The following is an 18,995-nucleotide window of genomic DNA, read 5'->3' on the forward strand; positions in this document are numbered from 1 at the left end:
GGAGTGTATCATTTCTCGAGATAACTTTTTTGATGGACGTTTGACTCTGCCATTATGAAGCATCTTTGTACTTTTCAAAAAGCAGATGAAAGCGTGAAGCTCAACAGGCCCATGGTGTTTGTTACGCTGTGACTTCATGGTCTCTAAAGCCCTGAAAACAGGTTTCTCTGACCTGTTATTTTCCATTAAATTCCATGAGCGGATTCCAGCTCTTTGTGGCAGCAGAGCTTTTGGGCTTTTAAGAAACTGGTACAAACGAGGAAAACTGTCAGTCACCGAAACTTGGTAATTCTGCTATTTACCAGCAGTTCTCTGACAAAATTGCTTAAATGAGTAGTGGCACTTTCCCCAAACACACCCAGTGAGAAGTGAAATAAATAAAGCATCAAGCAAATATGAAGCCTGATGACAGTTTAAGGTCAGCCAATTAGAAGGCTTCTTCACTGAAATCAGCTTATGGTTATTTTTTTACACTGTAGCTAGGGAGGTCATCGAATCATTTAATGTATTTGTGTCATTTCTGTAGCATCACCTACAGTAGGTTTTATGTCAGGGATCTATTTTTAATATTGCTTCAGTGGTCGTACGGAATAACCTGAAGGATATATGACATTTGGATTGAATTTCCATACATCTCCAGAGTTCCTACTGTACCCTGACTAGTTCATATTTTACATATTTATTAGTAAAGCCATTGTGGCAGCTCTCACAGTGTGCTCTCTCCGCATGCTGGCAGTTTCCATCCCGCTCAGTTGACATTTGAGTTCACTGCTGGGTCTATTCCCGTATCAGTCTCGATCATCTTTCTGGCCCTCAGGCAACGGCTCTTTCGCCAGCCTCATTTAAATGCAAACGAATATTAAAATAGATTATCATCATTAACATTGCTGTATCTTGATGAATTTTATTCAGTTGCTCTCCTCCTCCCACCCCTAGAGCCATACTAAGGAAATTAACATTCGCCACTTGGTTCCTTAAAAACCTCAGGGTGGCAAACAAGAGGCTCTTCGTCACTGGTCTGTATTAATGAGGCTCTCAAATATGGGTGTGAAAAGTCTTTAATATTCGATTTATGAAGTAATTCTTGCCAAATGTCTTCACAAATTCATTAATGCAAATGTTTCTTTTTGTTCTTGTTTTTTTATTTTTTACTAAATTTTCCTGTGAAATGACATGACGTATGGTGGTTTTCTCCAATTATTTAATCCACTTGGCGTTAGTTCACCCAAAAATGAAAATTAGCCCATGATTTACTCACCCTCATCCTAGGTGTATGACATTCTTCTTACAGATGAATAAAATCCGAGTTATATTAAAAATGTCCTGGCTCTTCCAAGCTTTATAATGGCAGTGAAAGCTGGTGTCGTTTTTGAAGTCCAAGTGCATCTATCTATCATATAACTGCTCCACACGGCTCCGGGGGGTTAATAAAGGCCTTCTGAAGCGAAGTGGCGCATTTGTGTAAGAAAAATATCTATATTTAAAACTTTATAGACTTGAATAACTAGCTTCAGTCAGCGGTACGTATGTTGACTTACGGTGAAAGAGTAACCCTTGTCCCTTGATCCCTTGATGCATGCGTATTGACGAACACAGAAGCGCAGAGGATAGAGCAAAACAAAACTTCGGTCATGTATTAGAGTCTAAAACGAGAATTTTAAAAGGGAAATGGCTTAGGATTTTGATATAGAGGGGCTCAAGAAGAGGGGCTTGAGTTTGTTGCCCAGCCCTATCAACGAGAGGCATCAAAGCGTGCAATGCTCCTATACATCGCATCAAGGGGTTACTCTTTACTGACCGACGGAAGCTAGTTATTTTAGTCTATAAAGTTTTAAATATGGATATTTTTCTTACACAAACACACCACTTCGCTTCAAAAGGCCTTTATTAACCCCTCGGAGCCGTGTGGAGCAGTTATATGATAGATAGATAGATGCACCTTTATGGACTTCAAAAATGACACAACCATTGTCATTATAAAACTTTGAATGTCATATACACCTAGGGTGACTTGAGGGTGAGTAAATCATGGTCTAATTTTCATTTTGGGTGAACTTACCATTTAAAATTGTCATCATTTACTCACCCTCATGTTTCAAAACTGTTTGAGTTTCTTTCTTCTATTGAACACACACACACACACACACAAAATATACTTTAAGAAATGTTGACGGTAGCCATTGACTTCCATAGTGTTTTTTTTTTCTACTATGGATGTCAAATAGACACTATCTTTATAAATAAACCAATAATATGACCTTTAAACAACTACATTCCTGCCTGAAAACTCTTAAAACTACATTTCGTGACAATAACAGTAGTATTTTGAAGGTTTTTGTCCAACAACATTGACACTCACTGGTTGGTGTGAGAGGCATTCTGGGATACCTGGCTGTCTCAAGTCACCTCCTGATGCATCCTCGATAAAAGGTGCGGAGCAAGAACACAACTGGGGATTTGAAATGTACTTGTCTAGATGGGAAATTTGAATTGTAACAGTACTTTTGCAGCGAATAAGGACGTTTCACAAGAACTCATATCAAGAAATGGCTTTTGAGCTGGTTCTTGACTATACTCTTTGAGGAACAGATATCTTGCTCTCTGACATTTTTTTGTTGTTTGTCTTGCAGCAACATTTTAAGTTTTTGAAATGTTATATTAATGTCTGCCATTTCCTCCATGGCCTCTTTTCTTTGCTCTGTGGGTGTAAAGCACAATTACTTTAGTAGAGCGCTTTTCTTTTGCTGCCGTTTAGACCTTTGTGATTCTGGTCAAAGAGCAGGAGGCCAAGAATATGAAACGGCCCATTGTGCTATGTAGATAATGAACACCATTTTTCAAGCTTAGCTACACATTCTGACAGATGCTACGGAATCCCTCCGCTGTATGAACGGCATGCTTAAGCACATCGTTGTATCTGTTATATGCGTTTGCTGACACTGGAAGTCATTATCATCGTTTTTTACAAACAACACAGTTACTCTTCAAATGTCCAACATGCATCATTTAGGGTGGAATGCCAAGATTTGTGTGAATGGCAAGTCTTCGGTGTGGTAATGAACACTTTCAGACCGCTCTGTATATGTAAATAACCTCATGCATTTTCAGTAACCTCTTACTGGATGCGTGTAAATGTTGGCATTCATTACACTGGTTAACTGGCTGTCTGTGCACGCCATGGACTTGATGTGCTTCTTTTTGTACCATTTCCTGAAGGCTTCTAGGATACAATGAAGCTCTTGAATTGAAGTTGTTTGTTTATGGACTATGAGATGGACTATGAAAATTCAAGACAGGAATGTTTTTGCTTAGTATGATAATAGATATTTGTTAGATTCATATCATATTTTGTTAAACATCATATTCAAATATTCTTCCAGGCCTTCAAAAGGAATGCATTTTTTTTTTCAAAATCAACTAGGCCTAGTTAAGCCTGAATAATTGGTATGATTTTACAGTTATTTTTATTTATTTATTTTTTAAAGAAAGAAATTAATACTTTTTTCAGCAAGGATGTGTGAATTAATAAAAAGTGATTATGATACTTTTTAGAAGAGTATTATGATACTGATACTATTTTGAATAAATGCTGTTCTTTTTAACTTTTTATTCATCAATAAATCCTGAAAAAAACTATCACAGGTTCCAAAAAAATATTAAGCAGCACAACTGTTTCCAACATTGATAATAACTGAGTATCAAATCAGCATATTATAATGTTTTCTGAAGGATCATGTGAGACTGAAGCCTGGAGTAATGGCTGATGAAAATTCAGCTTTGCATCACTGAAATAAATTATAATTTAAGGTTTATTAATATAGAAATGGATGGATGGATAGATAGGAGTTGGCCCACCCTTTGCAGCTATAAAAGGCTTTCCAGAAGGTATAGTGTGTTTATGGTAATTTTTGACCAGAGAACACGTCTCTGCTCTAGAGTCTAGTGGCGGCGTGCTTTACACCACTGCATCCAACGCTTTGCATTGCACTTGGTGATGTAAGGCTTGGATGCAGCTGCTCGGCCATGGAAACCCATTCTGTGAAGCTCTCTACCAAGCCTGTAGTGCTTCAGTCAGAAATTGAAGCTTTCGCGCCTCGATCGCCCCCCGGTGGCCGGTCCCAGTATAGCTCCTAAACCCCGCCTCTCCATGTATTAGAATGGGCGCGAGACACACTAAACAATTTAATTACACTTCAAATAATTGTTTCCTAAAGATGGTTTCTGTCATTTTAGGCAGTTTTTATTACAATAATTTCATTTCAAGTGTTCGTTTTTTAAATAAGTTTAGTTTTAGTGAGTTATTTGATGCTATAAAAACGAGGGGTGTGACGTCATGATTGACAGCTGAGATTGACGGGTTCTCTGAATGAACTTGTCACTGAGGCACTAACGGACTTTTTTCTGGATTTTTGGGAGGAGATTGGAGCTTTAGCTTTAATTTCTACACTTCCATAACTGTTTATTTCACACCAACATAATGAATTGTTCTGCATCTGCGAGAGTGTGGGCGGGCTTTTGATAATCGCGCCTCTACTTCCTGTTCTCTACTGCGCAACTCCGGTCCCGAGATCGCTACTGCGCAGACTCGGTCCCAAGATGTCAGCGCCGTGAGCGGGCCTATGAAAGCTTCAACTTTGGTCAGTGGAAGTCAATGGAGTCGCGTCGTCCATATTTTTTTACGGTCTATGCTCTCTACGCACTGTTCTTGAGCTAATCTGAAGGCCATACAAAGTTTGGAGGTCTGTAGCTATTGACTCTGCAGAAAGTTGGCGACTTCTGTGCACTGTGCGCCTCAGCATGCGCTGACCCCACTCTGTGATTTTACGTGGCCTATCAATTCGTTGCTGTTGTTCCCAATTGCTTACACTTTGTTATAATACCACTAACAGTTGACCGTGGAATATTTAGTAGTGAGGAAATTTCACGAATGGACTTTTCCAATCCAGGCTTATTGCACTTATTGCACGCTTGAGTTCACTGTGCTCCTGAGAGCGACCCATTCTTTCACAAATGTTTGTAGAAGCGTCTGCATGCCTAGGTGCTTGATTTTATACACCTGTGGCCATGGAAGTGTTTGGAACACCTGAATTCAAGTGTTCCAAGGGGTGGAACACTTGGGGTGTCCCAAATACTTTTGGCAATATGGAATAGATAGATAGATAGATAGATAGATAGATAGATAGATAGATAGATAGATAGATAGATAGATAGATAGATAGATAGATAGATAGATAGATAGATAGATAGATAGATAGATAGATAGATAGATAGATAGATAGATAGATAGATAGATAGATAGATAGATAGATTTCATAATGAGACCTGTGCAAACCTTTTCATTGAATATGATGGATATGCCATTATATTTCACAACAACAGAAATATCCGAAACTATACCAGATATCCCCATTAAGTCATCATTAAATCATCACACTTACATACTTTTATCTGTAACCATTGAACTGTGTTGGATTCATCTTGTCTTCGTGTGCACCTCCGCAGGCCATGCTCTCAGCTAAAGAGGAACAAAGGAAGTGCATAATGATGTACATCACCTAAAACTGATGGCTTCCTGTCACAGTCAGTAGTGAAGGAACGCAGCTCTAACTACCATCACCTCTTCACTCTTTCATTCTGCACATGAAGCTCTTCCAGCTGATATTCCTTCATAATTTGTTCTGTCTTTTTCTCCTTCTTTTTTTATTGCTTTCGTCTGCTTTTTCGCGTCCCTTGCTTCCTTCAGATTTCCCTTCTAATGCAGTTATTGTAAAACAAAACCTGTTTCCTTGCTTCATTTCGAATTCAGTTGTTTAATGCCCCCATTGTACAATAATGCATAAAGAATGCCTTTTAATATGTTTTCATGGTCAGTGGTGTATGGTTTGTTCGTTTATCAGCTTTGTTATGCATAACATCTTGCAAAAATTTCATTGATACGCCCACTTGGATTTTTGCATTAACATGTCCATTGTACATAAAACACGGTGGAGAACAGCAGGGGTCTTTGAATGTGTCTTATTGGCATTGTGCATTTTAGATTTCTTCATATAACTGTACAAGGCTACGTTTGTAGGTGGTTTCAATGCTCTTTGATATCTTCTAATTATTTATTTACAGTAGTTGGCCCTAAGAATCTTCTTTGAGGCGACAGATAGAAATGGACGTCTTATAAAATGCCCCATATTCATTAGGAATCATAAATCTGTCTTTTTCTGTAGTTACATAAAGTCAATTCAGTGAATTTATGTGCTGTGCTGAGTTGTGCTTTATCCAAATGCACTGTTTCTAAGTAAATGAGACACAATGGCACTTTTGGAAAAACTATTCTCACTGCCGTTACTGCCTAAAGCAAAGACCTTTGTGAAACAATGTGGCCCATTATCATTGCCATTGTCTGGCTGGTTCTTCATAGTCAAAGGATTTCTAGTACGCAGCACACCCATTGTGACTTCACACTTACTAAGTGTAAATACAGTTTGCATCATCTCAATCTTTAAATGTCTCTGTACCTCAAAACCCGCCGACTGACTCCCAAGTGAATGTGTCATAGATTAGTTAACCATTCAATTGTGCTGTTATTTTTGCAGTCTCATCTCTGCAGAGAAACTTTAAAATGACTGGCGGCAGCAGCAGATGGAATTGGATTACTGACGGACAATGGAGGCAGGCCAAGATGCGTCTTCCCTCTGCCGTGCTGCATGGGAGCCTTCTTCATTAGCCCATGCTCAATCTGTAGTTAATGCTCTGTGGCGCTAGCGCTGGGAAACGCTGTAGCTCGGCCAGCCTCTTTTGAATTCACCATGAAGCTCTCTATTCAACCTGCCCCTGCTGATTGATTAGCTTTTGTCTCTCTGATTAAAGGCTGCTCGTGTCCCAGCGCACCGAAAGAAATATATAAATGGGACGAAAGGGAGAGAGTAACTGAGCGGGAGAGAGGCGAGCGTAAGCGCAAGGTTGGGAGAATGAGATTCGGCTTTGTCACAGGGAGAATGAACTTTAATCTCAATCACAGACTGAAAGCGTGCGCTATAGCGGCTAATCGCTAATGGGATGCTTCTGCTGCCAAGTAATAATCATGAGAAAACATTATGTGCACATAAGGAAGGGAAAACATCATTACAGGAATTGGTTACGCTGACCTTTGCATTCGATATTCATTACTGAATCGGTTTAGTAATGCTTTTAGCTTGACACTCTCACTCCTCGTTGTCAATTTACCATGGTTAAGGAGTGTTGTTACCAAAAAACAAGACAAAAATCCCCTCGACCGTGGTAAAACGTAACTAATGGTCTTGAGTGGCTTACTTTTTCTCTCTCAAATTACAGCAATAGCAGTATGTTGAATAAATAATTGCATTTATTACTATGTATAATTTCAGTAAACAATTATTCCACCAAGTAATACTGTTCATTATGCTAGCTGTAAGTTGTTTACCACTTTAATGGCTTGAAGCAGTGTCCTCATATCTCTAACTGATAGAGCATGGTGCAAGCAAGGTCATGGGTTCAATTCCCACATACTGGTACTTGAATGCGCTGTAAGTTATAAAAGTGTCTGCCAATTGAGTAAATGTAAAACTGCATTTAACGTAGGATTGAACTGATGTCTGGTTTCATGTGTGTATACAGTATGTTCAAAAGGTTTGTGGTCAGTAAGATTTTTTTTTATTGAAAGAAATGAAGACTTGTATTCAGCAAGGATACATTAAAGGTACCCTAGAATGAAAAATTTAATTAACCATGGCATAGTTGAATAACAAGAGTTCAGTTCATGGACATCAGTGAGTCTCAAACACTGTTGCGTCCTCGTTCATATGTAAATCTTGTTTGTGAAAAACACCACGGAAAAATAGGTGAATCTCAACATAACACTGACTGTTGCGCAACAGTCGGAATCATTAATATGTACGCCCCCAACATTTGCATATGCCAGCACGAATCATCGGGAGTTCTGCAGGTAGCGTTATTGTGAAGAAACAAGCGTCAAGCAAGGATAGCGAAAATGGCAGATCATGGAAATAAATGTTATGTTCCAGGCTGTGCAGGGGACGTGAGGACTTTTCATACCCTTCCCACTGAACAAAACTGTCAACAGGCATGGTTGATGTTTATCTATAACCGGATACCACGACAAATTAATTTAAAGTGGTTAGTTTGCTCGGCCCATTTCACCACGGACAGTTTTTCTAACCTGGGACAATATCAAACAGGCTTTGTTCAGCGTCTGATACTGGAGAAGCGGCAATTCCAACTATATTCACGCAAGCAGTAAGTAGTGCTTTTATCCACTTTTTGACCATCTAAACAATGTCTTAAGCCGGGTGCACACTGTGCGATTTTGGCCACGATTTGGCCGTCTGAGACAAATTTTTAAATCCTGAAAGATTTCTCTGATCCTAGGCTAAAATCTGAAGTCTTTGATCCTTAGTTTGACATGTGCACCGACAACCGATTAATGACCGTTGAGATCAAATTTTACCTCAGACAAAATTCTGGCAGTGTCAGAAGATTTGAGGCGCAATCCTGCAGTGTGACTTCTCCTAGGACGACCGTCAAATCAAGAACCAATTGGAGCGCAGAACCTGATGATGTTTTTTTTCTTCTTTTCTTTATCAAGACAAGACATTATCAAAATGAATGCCACCGCTTGTTTTTGTTGTTTGCTGAACGCTACCATTGGGTCTGTGAATGCGGCTCACCGTTACCGAACATGTCACGGATTGATGACGTAAAACTCAGTCCGTAAGTCTCTTGCTTGTGTCCGTTTTTCGCGTCTGACTGTCGTACAGTCTGACATAATGACAACTGCGATCCTACAGTGTGACATGTATTGCATCGGGGATCATGTTCGTAGAGTCTGACAAGCAACATTCGCAGAGGATTTTGAAAAATCGCACAGTGTGCAGGACCCTTTAGTGAGACAACATTAACGATAATATGATTATATTAAAATTATAAAATGTATAAAACACTATAATAAAAGTGTTGTCTAGATCCAACGCAAGATGCTATACAGTAACAATAGGAAACTCCAAGTAGCATACATAACAGTATGACAAATGTCAAATGACAAAGGTTAATATTATTTCCTGCCAGTGTTGTCATAAATCTACAAAATACAACCGTAGATACATATGGCAATCCCTTTTGTCAGATAGAATTATAATTTAGCCTATATTTCATCAACAACACATAACTCAGGAGCTAACTATGTTAGTTTAGATGCTTAAAGCTCACTTGATCCTTCTAACGTCACCTTCTCCACCACTTAAGTTGAAACGATAGTCATTTGACAAGGCATCTAGTCAATTTGTTAAAAAACTTTACTGTACTTTACAAACAACATATTCACGCGCTACCCAGTTCGCTGTTTAGAGTTTGTGACTCAAAGTGAAGAAGCTATCATTGTAAAATCATACGGCGACGCATTACAATAATTAAAATATTAAAGTTGTGACTGCTGACGTTATGCGTTAATGTGTAAAGTTAATGTTCTATGTATCTGGACAATTTTTGCCCTTAAATAAGTCACATACCCTCTATGTAGATATCAGAGAACAATTTAAAATATTTTTTCAACTCTAGGGCACCTTTAAATTGATTAAAAGTGACAGTAAATACTTTAACATTGTTACAAAACAATCTAGTCGAATCTTGGGAAAAGCATGGTTTCCACAAGAATATTAAGCAGTTTTCAACATTGATAATTATAAGAAATGTTTCTTGAGCAGCAATCTTATTAGAAGGATTTCTGAAGGATCATGTGTCACTGCTGCTGAAAATGCAGATTTGCATCGTAGAAATAAATAACATTTTAAAGTATACGAAAGCAGAAAACAGTTATTTTAAATTGTACACTCTAAAAAATGCTGGGTTAAAAATAACCCAAGTTGGGTTGAAAATGGACTAACCCAGCAATTGGGTTGTTTTAACCCAGCGGTTGGGTTAAATGTTTGCTTAAAACAACCCAATTGCTGGGTTAGTCCATTTTCAATCCAACGTGGGTTATTTTTAACCCAGCATTTTTTAGAGTGTAATAATATTTCACAATATTTACTTAATTTGTAATAAAATAAATGCAGCCTTAGTGAGCATAAGAAACCTTTTTTGGTTTTGTATATCGACTTATTCAATGGCTTTGAATGCAATTTTAGAGCCTTAGTATGAGGTTTATTTTTATATAGATGCGTACTTGTGCATACTGAAGTACTAAATGCTTGCTCTCTTTGTTGTCAGTGTTTAGTCAGTTATTTTGCACTTCTTCTTTTAAGGCCTATCTTCTGAAATTAATGGATTTTCTTATCATATTTATGGATCTAATTTCTCATGTATAAAAATGACTTGATAAATCTGTCATTCTGAGCACAGCTGCCCCATAATGCTGTTTACATTACTGTTTATATCAAAGGGGGCCCAGGGGCCACGTTAATGATGATCCCGGCCGACACCTCAAACAAGAGCCTACAACCTCTCCATAAAATCCCTTTAGCTTTTTTCCCCCACTGGACATGCATATTAATGCCAGGGCTCTTTTGGGAATTCTGTCAATAAGCGCAGGTGTCTACAAAAGCCTGACAGAAGAGAACTGTGAATTTGAGTGTCATTAAGATGCGTTTTAAAGACATTGTCAACGCACCGTCTTTCACCAAACAACATAATATAACATAATTAGCCATATTTGCATTTTGCAACCTATTCACAGGCAGGGCAGATTGTATTTTGTGCTGGCATATGGGCTTCCTTCAACACTATGGCACTGTGGTTTATTAGTTGATTTCAGGGTGGCTATAGTTTTTCACAAGGCTTAGCAAAAGCCGGGTCAGTCAATCGTTTTTCTTTTTTTTGGCATGCCTGTAAGTTGCTGCACAACTATGGACGAACAGTGCTTCTGAGTATACGGTGTGATGCAAAAAGGCTCTACGGAAGAGCTTTTGATAAGGACTGTATTATGGATCGTGCGTGGTGCTATCATGCTCTCTGGGTGGATGATGGAAAAAAACCTATCAAACAAGTACTCTCCAGCCAAAATTATTGTATTGGATGTCATTATGTATTCATCCTGTTTTTTTCAAACTTGTACTTTCATTCTTCCCGGGAACACAAAACCAGAACATTTGAAGAATTGTACTGGTCGTTCTTTTCCATGCTTTAATGGAAACGCATGCTTTTAAGCATCAAAAAGCAGCAAAAGTCTGAAAATTAGACCATGTTTCTTAAAGAAGCCATATACTGCCCTTTTACAAAGTCTTGCTTTCATTTTTTGGGGTCTACTAAAATAGGGTTTCATGCTTGAATGTTCAGAAAGCTCATTATTGTTTACATATTTTACGTGCTCTGTGTTCTGATTGATAGAAATATCACGCCCCTTACCATAATTGCGAGGTTCAACAACTAATGCAACTCTCAATCAGGCATCCGCGTATACAAAAAATCGATCAAGATTTGAGTCATTATTTACTAATAATCTTCCCCTCTAGAGAACTGTTATTCACTCTGACTCAGTGGAGTTGAACTAGAGAATGTGTTCAGTCCAATTCATGAACAAATCATTCAGACCGGGTTTGCCAACAAAATCTGTCTATTCACTGGAAAGATTTGACACAAATCAGACATTGATACTTCTCTCATGAACTCTTATAAACATTCAAAGGAGAGCTAGATCAGATGTCCAGAGTTACAGTACATCTTCATTTTCGGTCTGTTCGTCACAATGCTAGATATATAGTGCATATAGAGTCATTTTGATGTGATACTTTAGTTGTCTAGACTTTGGTGCCTTTTGAGTTCCCATGCATTGTAATTGCATAGAAAAGAGCAACCAGAATAATTCTTCACAAAAATTCTTTGCTGTGCTTCAGAAAGTCTATGTATGTTTGGAACAACATGACAGTGAGCAAATAATGACAGAATTTTCTATTATGAACTATTCCTTTAAGAAAACAGATGGTAATGCATTTGTCTTTTCATCCATCTGTTTCATAGAGGAAATATGGAGGAAAGGGAAAATAAACAAGAAGGGAGAAATCACATGCCATGATTCATAAAAACACACCATGCCACTGAAGGCTGAATGGGAAGGCGAAACATAATTGTGGTAAAAAAAAAAAAAATGGATGGAATTTGGAATGGGTCCTTTTTTTATTCTGACACTAAACTAATCTCATTTGCACCCCAGAGCTGTGACGATTCTTAATCAAAAGACTTGTGTGAAGTGCGGTGGTGTTGTCAGTATAATACCTTTCATTATGATTGAAGACTTAAGTGTTTGGGACAAACACGCTCAACAGATGTATGCTAGCAGAAGCTCAAAGGAAACGCCCAGACAACAGAAGACACGTCCCTCTGGGAGATCAGGGGGTGGAGGGGGTCACAGACTGGTCCTCATTGGGCAGAACTGGACAAGATGCACAGATTAATAGACTCCTGAGCTTTGTCTACTGTTGATAGATGTATAGCATAAACTACTGCTCAATGACAAAAAACAGTGTTTCCTTCACTGTCATGCTATTAAATAAGTTGTGAGCTTGCAGTCTAAATTGAATGAGATGGGGAAATACAAAACAAGTTTGAATCAGTTCTACAAATAGCCTGGTCCTACCAGACTTTCGTACATTTCATTTGTACAGAGAGTCTGGCCACTCTCCATTGACAAGCGTTAACTTCCTTGAAGGCGGGTACTCTGTTGAAGTTTAAAACTATTGGATCTGCCCAGAGTCACTCTGGATCTGCCATAACCAATCGCTAACGTTTGGTCGTGACGTATGTCATCTCAAACTAGCGCGCGACATCAACGCCATCGTTCTCAGCCACTCCCTCTGTTTGCTGATTGGACCGTTAAAAATTTGACCGGAGAAAACCAGAGTATATATCGCAATCCCAGACGGAGTACTGAAGGAAAATGAAAATTGAGCGGAAGTACGTAGGAGGGCGGAGCCAGGCTATTCTACAAATCCTTCACTTATAAATCACTAAATCTGTCAGATAAGTTACTGAATTAACTTCTGATTCGCTTACTGAACCACAGGACTTTGTTTTTCTTTATAACTGTCGATGCAAGTACTGTTTTGTGTAACTTAAATTGGTATTATTCAGTGTTAATTTCGTTGACGAATAATTTTCGTCATAATTTTCGTCAACAATCTTTTTTCACTGACAAAAACGAGACGATAACTAAATAAAAACTAGTGTTGGATGACAAAAACTATGACGAAAACGTAGTCATTTTCGTCAACATATAAAAACGAGACGAAAATGTTAGGGAGGGACGATTAGGGAAGAGATCCTGTGTAACAGATGCGCACATTTGATTTGAACGTGCGGATCTAACCGCTGGAAAACACGGCTCTCCAGGCTCACGCATCCCCAATACAGCGCTCCAGAGCGGCTCACAATCAATGAATAGCGCACATTTATGCCAGGCAATTGCTTATGAACTAATGCTGATGAGTAATGACAATGTTTACTCTACCATGTTTATATAGTAATATGTTTTAGACTGTTGTAAAAATGCATATTTTAGCTCCCTCATCTGAACTTGAAGCATTCTGCAATTGCAATAGTAAGGGGCAAACTTTTCAAAATAAGAGTCAATGTGTGTTTCGAGCTTGTTTATAAATTAAAAGTCACGCATTATATATTCGTTTTTGCTTAGACAAAAAACTATATTTAATTTAATTCCCATTTAATTCATAGTCAGGAGGAAAGACCAATATTTGACACATATTCAATAAAGTATAAGGGTTATAATAGTTCACTAAAATCATTTAAAAAAATCTTCATTACTTGAAATTAAATAAATGTTAACTGAAATTAAAAAATATTTGACTTATTTTAACTTATTTGAAGCTTTAGCTTAACCTGATATGGCCTACTAACTAAAACAGAAATACAAAAGTTATAAAAACTAAAAAGATGTTTTTAAAAAACAAACAAAAAAGTGAATTGAGCTCTCTTTCGTGTATTTTTAATGTCAAAAACAAAATTATGTCAAAATGTCAGTTCAAGTGACAGTCGGTTAGGTAATACTTAAATACTTAATGTATTACAATTTAACTAAACTCATTCGATTTTAGGAGACTAAATATACTGTAGACTTAGTCGACTAAAATCTTATGATATTTAGTCGACTAAAACTAGACTAAAACTAAAAACAATTCAGGTGACTAAAATATGACTAAAACTAAATGGCATTTTAGTCAAAAGTCTATGACTAAAACTAAATCAAAATATGCTGTCAAAATTAACACTGGTATTATTACACCATGTCTACACCGGGCGCGACCGTTGACTCATTGCGTCGCGACAGTTAGAAGCTGTCTAAACTGGATGCGACAAAGCGACCTTTGCAAAGCATTTGTCCTTCATGTCAGGAGGTCATAAATAGAACAAGGTTTCAGTTTACTGTCAGGGATTTGTCGTGCCACGTCGCCACATCCAGTATAGACAACATCACTGATTAAAGTGGGCTATATTGTCGGTTGTCACGTCGCTCGCGTCCGGTGTAGACATGGTGTTACTGCTCATATGGCAACCTGTTGTTTAAACCCCTTAACTGTCACCGTCCCGCTGGCGGGACGCCTGGCGCTCTTTTTTTGATTGCCTTTTTTTCGTATCATATATTTTAGTAATTATCATAAATTAGGTATCATTTGAAAGCTTACGAACTCAAAATTCATCCTGAGAACTGTTTTGAAATCAGACGTTGTGTTACCATGGAAACGGTACTCTAAATTCTTCTAGCGGGCTCCTCCCCTAGTGGGCGGCGTTATGTTTCGTATTACAAAATGTATTTTAACTACTTTATAATCAAAATCTTTTCTAATCTTGACAAAACACATCGTCGGAAAGGTCTGAGTCTCAAGGTTCCATATTTGGTGGTTATGTTTTGTGATGGAAGTGATATTTGGACAGAAATTTACAGGAAACTGCTTCAAAAAAACAATCAATGGAATGTGGATGACACCCGGTGGCTATTTTTGGTATAGCGCCTAAACAAAATCTCATTGGGACTTCCATTTTTGTGATATCAACTTCAAATTTAGAACACAACTTGGTTAGACATATGGCTTTGATTTTATAGTAATTTTATAGTACAATTTTTTATGTAAAATATATATTTTAAATAACAGTATTAATTACAGTATTTTTCATGTACAGTAAATTTAAACTTCCATAACTTTTTCATACTTTCATATTTTTAAATGCTTTCACCTTAGCAATAATCTGCTGAGTGTCTTCTTTTAAACAAGACCTAAACAAAACTTAGGTCTATATTCCAAAGCATTCTTGAATTACAGCCCTTAAAGTTTGGATAGTGCATTTTCATGACTATTCTCAAAAAGGGGGGTGACAGTTAAAAGGTTAAGACAGTGGTTCTCTACCTTTTGTCTTAGATTTTTGTAACTTTTTATTAAAGGGGTGGTTGATTATGATTTCACTTTTTTAACTGTGTGTAATGTTGCTGTTTGAGCATGAATAACATCTGCAAAGTTACGACGCTCAAAGTTCAAAGTAAAGGGAGATATTTTCTTTGTAAAGAAAAGGGTTTTTAAGGACTACAACAAATGCTTTTTCACGGGTTAGTGACATCACTAACCCTAAAGTTTACATAAACCCTCTCCCCGGCATGTTGAGAAGAGGAAGAGCTGTTGTTGTAGAGCACATTTGGGAGTCTGCTCAAGCTGTCGCATCTGTCTTTTCACATTTATCACATTTAACTGTACCTGTTCTATCTCCATGCAGCATATATTTTCTGGCTCTGTAGGCATCTTACAACAGTTCCCACATGAGCGATTTATAGATCATCATGACAGAATATGCTAATCAATGACTTGAAGATAGTTAATTCCGCATCAGCTACATAAATTCATCAACTACCATTCAGAAACTTCTGTTACATTTTACATATTGTCACTTCTTCTTTAGTCTCTCCATTGTTGTCAGACTCCCGTTTGAACATAAAAGGCTGAACAGTTTCTGACCTTTTCAGTGTGTGTCTGCATGAGGTAATCGGAGCTGCAAACATAAGCTGAAGTTCCGCCCTCTTCTTGAAAGAAGATTTTAAGTTTTTTTTTTATTTTATGTTATAAAAATTGATCTGTGGGTTTTTTTTTTGCTTAAGCTTCACATACACACTCAGGGGACATCAGAGACTTATTTTTCATCTTTTAAAAAGGACCCCTATAAAACAAACTAGGTGTGTTGTTAATAATTTTCTCTGAGGTCCACTTATAATTTTAAGATCAAGATTTTTACACCAATAAAACATCCTAATTTAGAAGTAATAAGGTATTTTATATCCTGTTCTGACCCTCTCTTTCAAACACTTTTGCTGTGCGTGCCGCATTGGAAGTAAACACTCACTCAACAGTTTTGCATATTAAAATAATTTTCAAAGTCCACCATTTAAAATTTAGTTCATTTAGCAATATAGCAGGTGAATTATGTAAATTACAATATTATGATGAAATATATGCCTTTCTCCACTGACATTCTAAGCTAAGTAAACATAATTATTGATACAAACAATTATGATTTTTATGTTTTTCTGATAAGTGAAATTTAAATTTCAACTAGTAAGAAATCAATTCTTGATGTCAACAAATGAATTTGAATAGCAGCCTATGGTGACATTTAGCTAGTGAAAATACACTTACAAATATCAAGAATTATAGTAGCCTGATGTCGTCATACTCAATTCAGAATATGAGTCTGATACTGTTCCATTGGGCTGTGATTATGGGGCGTGTTTCAACCGAACCAGGAAAGACCTCAATTGGATAGACCTACAACCAATCAGAGCAACGGAGCGACGCATAGTTGTCAACAGAACTCAACTACACGCACAGTGAATGCATATACGAACAAGTTCTCCGTTGAGGATTAGAACAAATTCAACCCAAGCGCTCTTTGGTGACGTGGATGGTTACGTTACTGTTGATCATCTGTCCATCATCGTATAAAGCCCGCCCTGACAATTTGATTGGTCCGAACAGCTCTTGTTCGGGCATAGTTGCTCCACAACGGATCAAGTCCAGACCGAATTTCCCGAACTCAAGTGTTGTGGGCGGGGCTAAATTCGGCTGGCATCCAGGCTAGATTTTTACTAGTTGAAATTTAATTCTTGATATCAAGAACGAGTGATGACATTGTTGATATCAAGAATTAACATTTTTACTAGTGGAATCAGGAATTAGAAATCAAGAATTTATATCCTGGGAATGAATAAAATTCAAAACGGCTTGCCATCTCTCTATTGTTTTGTTGTTTGTTTGCTTCTCTCTCCTATTTACTACTACATGACATGTGCAAATCTGTGGGCGGGGCTAAAGAGACATTGGTGTAGAAGTAGGCATTGATCTTCTGCAGAGGCGGAAAACAAGCTTGGTTTCAATAAAAGGTGTTTTTAGAACGAAAAAGTTTTGAGTTTTGAAACGTACAGGATATTTTTTAGTACAGTGACCTCCTTTATGTCAGACTACCCCTTTAAATTAACCATGATTTTGTAATTCCAGAATATACAAGATTCTAATAATGAATTCAATTAAATTTGATTAATTTGATCCACTTTATGGACTGCAGGGTTGAACAGGGTCTCCCCGCGTGTGAAAACATAATTCAGTGGGAAACACTCACATATAGCATCTCTGTGTGCAACTTTAAGTAATTTGATATTCATGCTGCTATTGAATCCTCTGAAGCCTCTATTGATGTTCACTTGAGTAGATGTTTGTTAAATGAATCTATTGAGGTCACAATGACATTCATTTCAGCGGCTGCGTTTTGAACCTTCATCTTGACGCTTTGCTCTTTACTATCCTTTGTTACATCACGTGGCAACGCGGAGGATTCAGTGGCTTCATTTTTGTGTTTGGTTTCCTTTCCAGAAAAGACCTTGAGCATCTGAGGTTGTTAAATGCGGCTTTTCGTGTCTGTTGGTGAATGCAGCTGGAGACACGGGTGCTTTATTAGCCTGGCTGCTTGTAGGTCCTTTGGGAATAAAACCGTGACCCTGTCCTGGTCTGCTTTTGGAAGTGCCATAGCTTGTGGTATTGACATCAGTGTCATGTCCAATCAGTGGCTGAGATTGGAGCACCCAGAGCTGCGAGGCTGGACTTGCCAGCTTTAATTTCCAAGTCAACTCTGGTTTTTGTGGAAGGGTGGGGGTTTGACTCCGGAGAGCGGCATGTCTCGGTCCTAATTAATCGCCTGTGTGACAGGGGCATTTCTCTGGCTTCCTGTAGGCTGTGTGCTTTCACATGTGGCCCAGTGGCCCGTCATCTCACCCTGCCTTCCAGCTGACATCAGTGTCATTATAAAGCGACCCCTGAAGCTGTTTCAACGGAAATCTATTTATGCCTTTATGCAAATAAATGCTCATATGTCAATATGTTGTCTTTGTTTTTGCTTAGTAAATCAGTATCTATTTCCTCTGTGTTTCGTTTCTAGATCAGCATCTTGGAGCGACAGATATTTGATTTCCTTGGATACCAGTGGGCTCCGATCCTCACAAACTTTGTCCACATCATCACAGTGATTCTAGGACTCTTTGGAACAGTACAGTTCAGACCGCGATATGTGACTGGGGTGAGTTTCCACATATTTTCATATTCAATTTGCGACATATTTTGTTTCACCCCTGCAGGTTATGCTGTTGTGTTAATACCACTGGTGTCCTAGCCAGGCACAATGCAACATAACAATGAGGAAACAAATCTGTTCCATGATAAGTTTTTGTCCTAACATTTTGCAACCGTGATGAGCAGTAAGACAATTTGACAGTCATTTGCTTTCAGTCTGGTTTTATTGGCTAGCCTCACCCACAGTGAAATCTCATTGGTTCAAAATCCAGCTCCACATATGCTCTTAAGCATCATATATGTTCTGATTGGATGTGATTATTGTTGTGCAGCAGTTTCACATTGAGTATGGGCAGACTTGTCTGTATTCCTTAACAAAGTAAGGGAGAAAAGTTGGTTAATTCCGTGTCAAGTCAA

The 18,995-nt window shown here is 38.0% G+C and overlaps 1 protein-coding gene across 2 annotated transcripts in view; it reads left to right on the forward strand.

Moving 5' to 3' along the window:
• The window catches only part of nkain2 (sodium/potassium transporting ATPase interacting 2), a gene marked incomplete at its 3' end in the record, with an annotated part of 246,288 nt that overhangs the window by 76,982 nt on the left and 150,311 nt on the right, over positions 1 to 18,995 (forward strand). For both annotated transcript variants that reach the window (XM_079830960.1, XM_079830961.1), the window contains exon 2: positions 18,448 to 18,585. In XM_079830960.1, coding sequence (XP_079687086.1) covers positions 18,448 to 18,585 — 138 coding nt within the window. The remainder of the gene's footprint in view (positions 1 to 18,447; positions 18,586 to 18,995) is intronic.

The sequence above is a fragment of the Gobio gobio genome (assembly GCF_949357685.1).
Source record: "Gobio gobio genome assembly, chromosome: 12".
NCBI classification, from domain to species: domain Eukaryota; kingdom Metazoa; phylum Chordata; class Actinopteri; order Cypriniformes; family Gobionidae; genus Gobio; species Gobio gobio.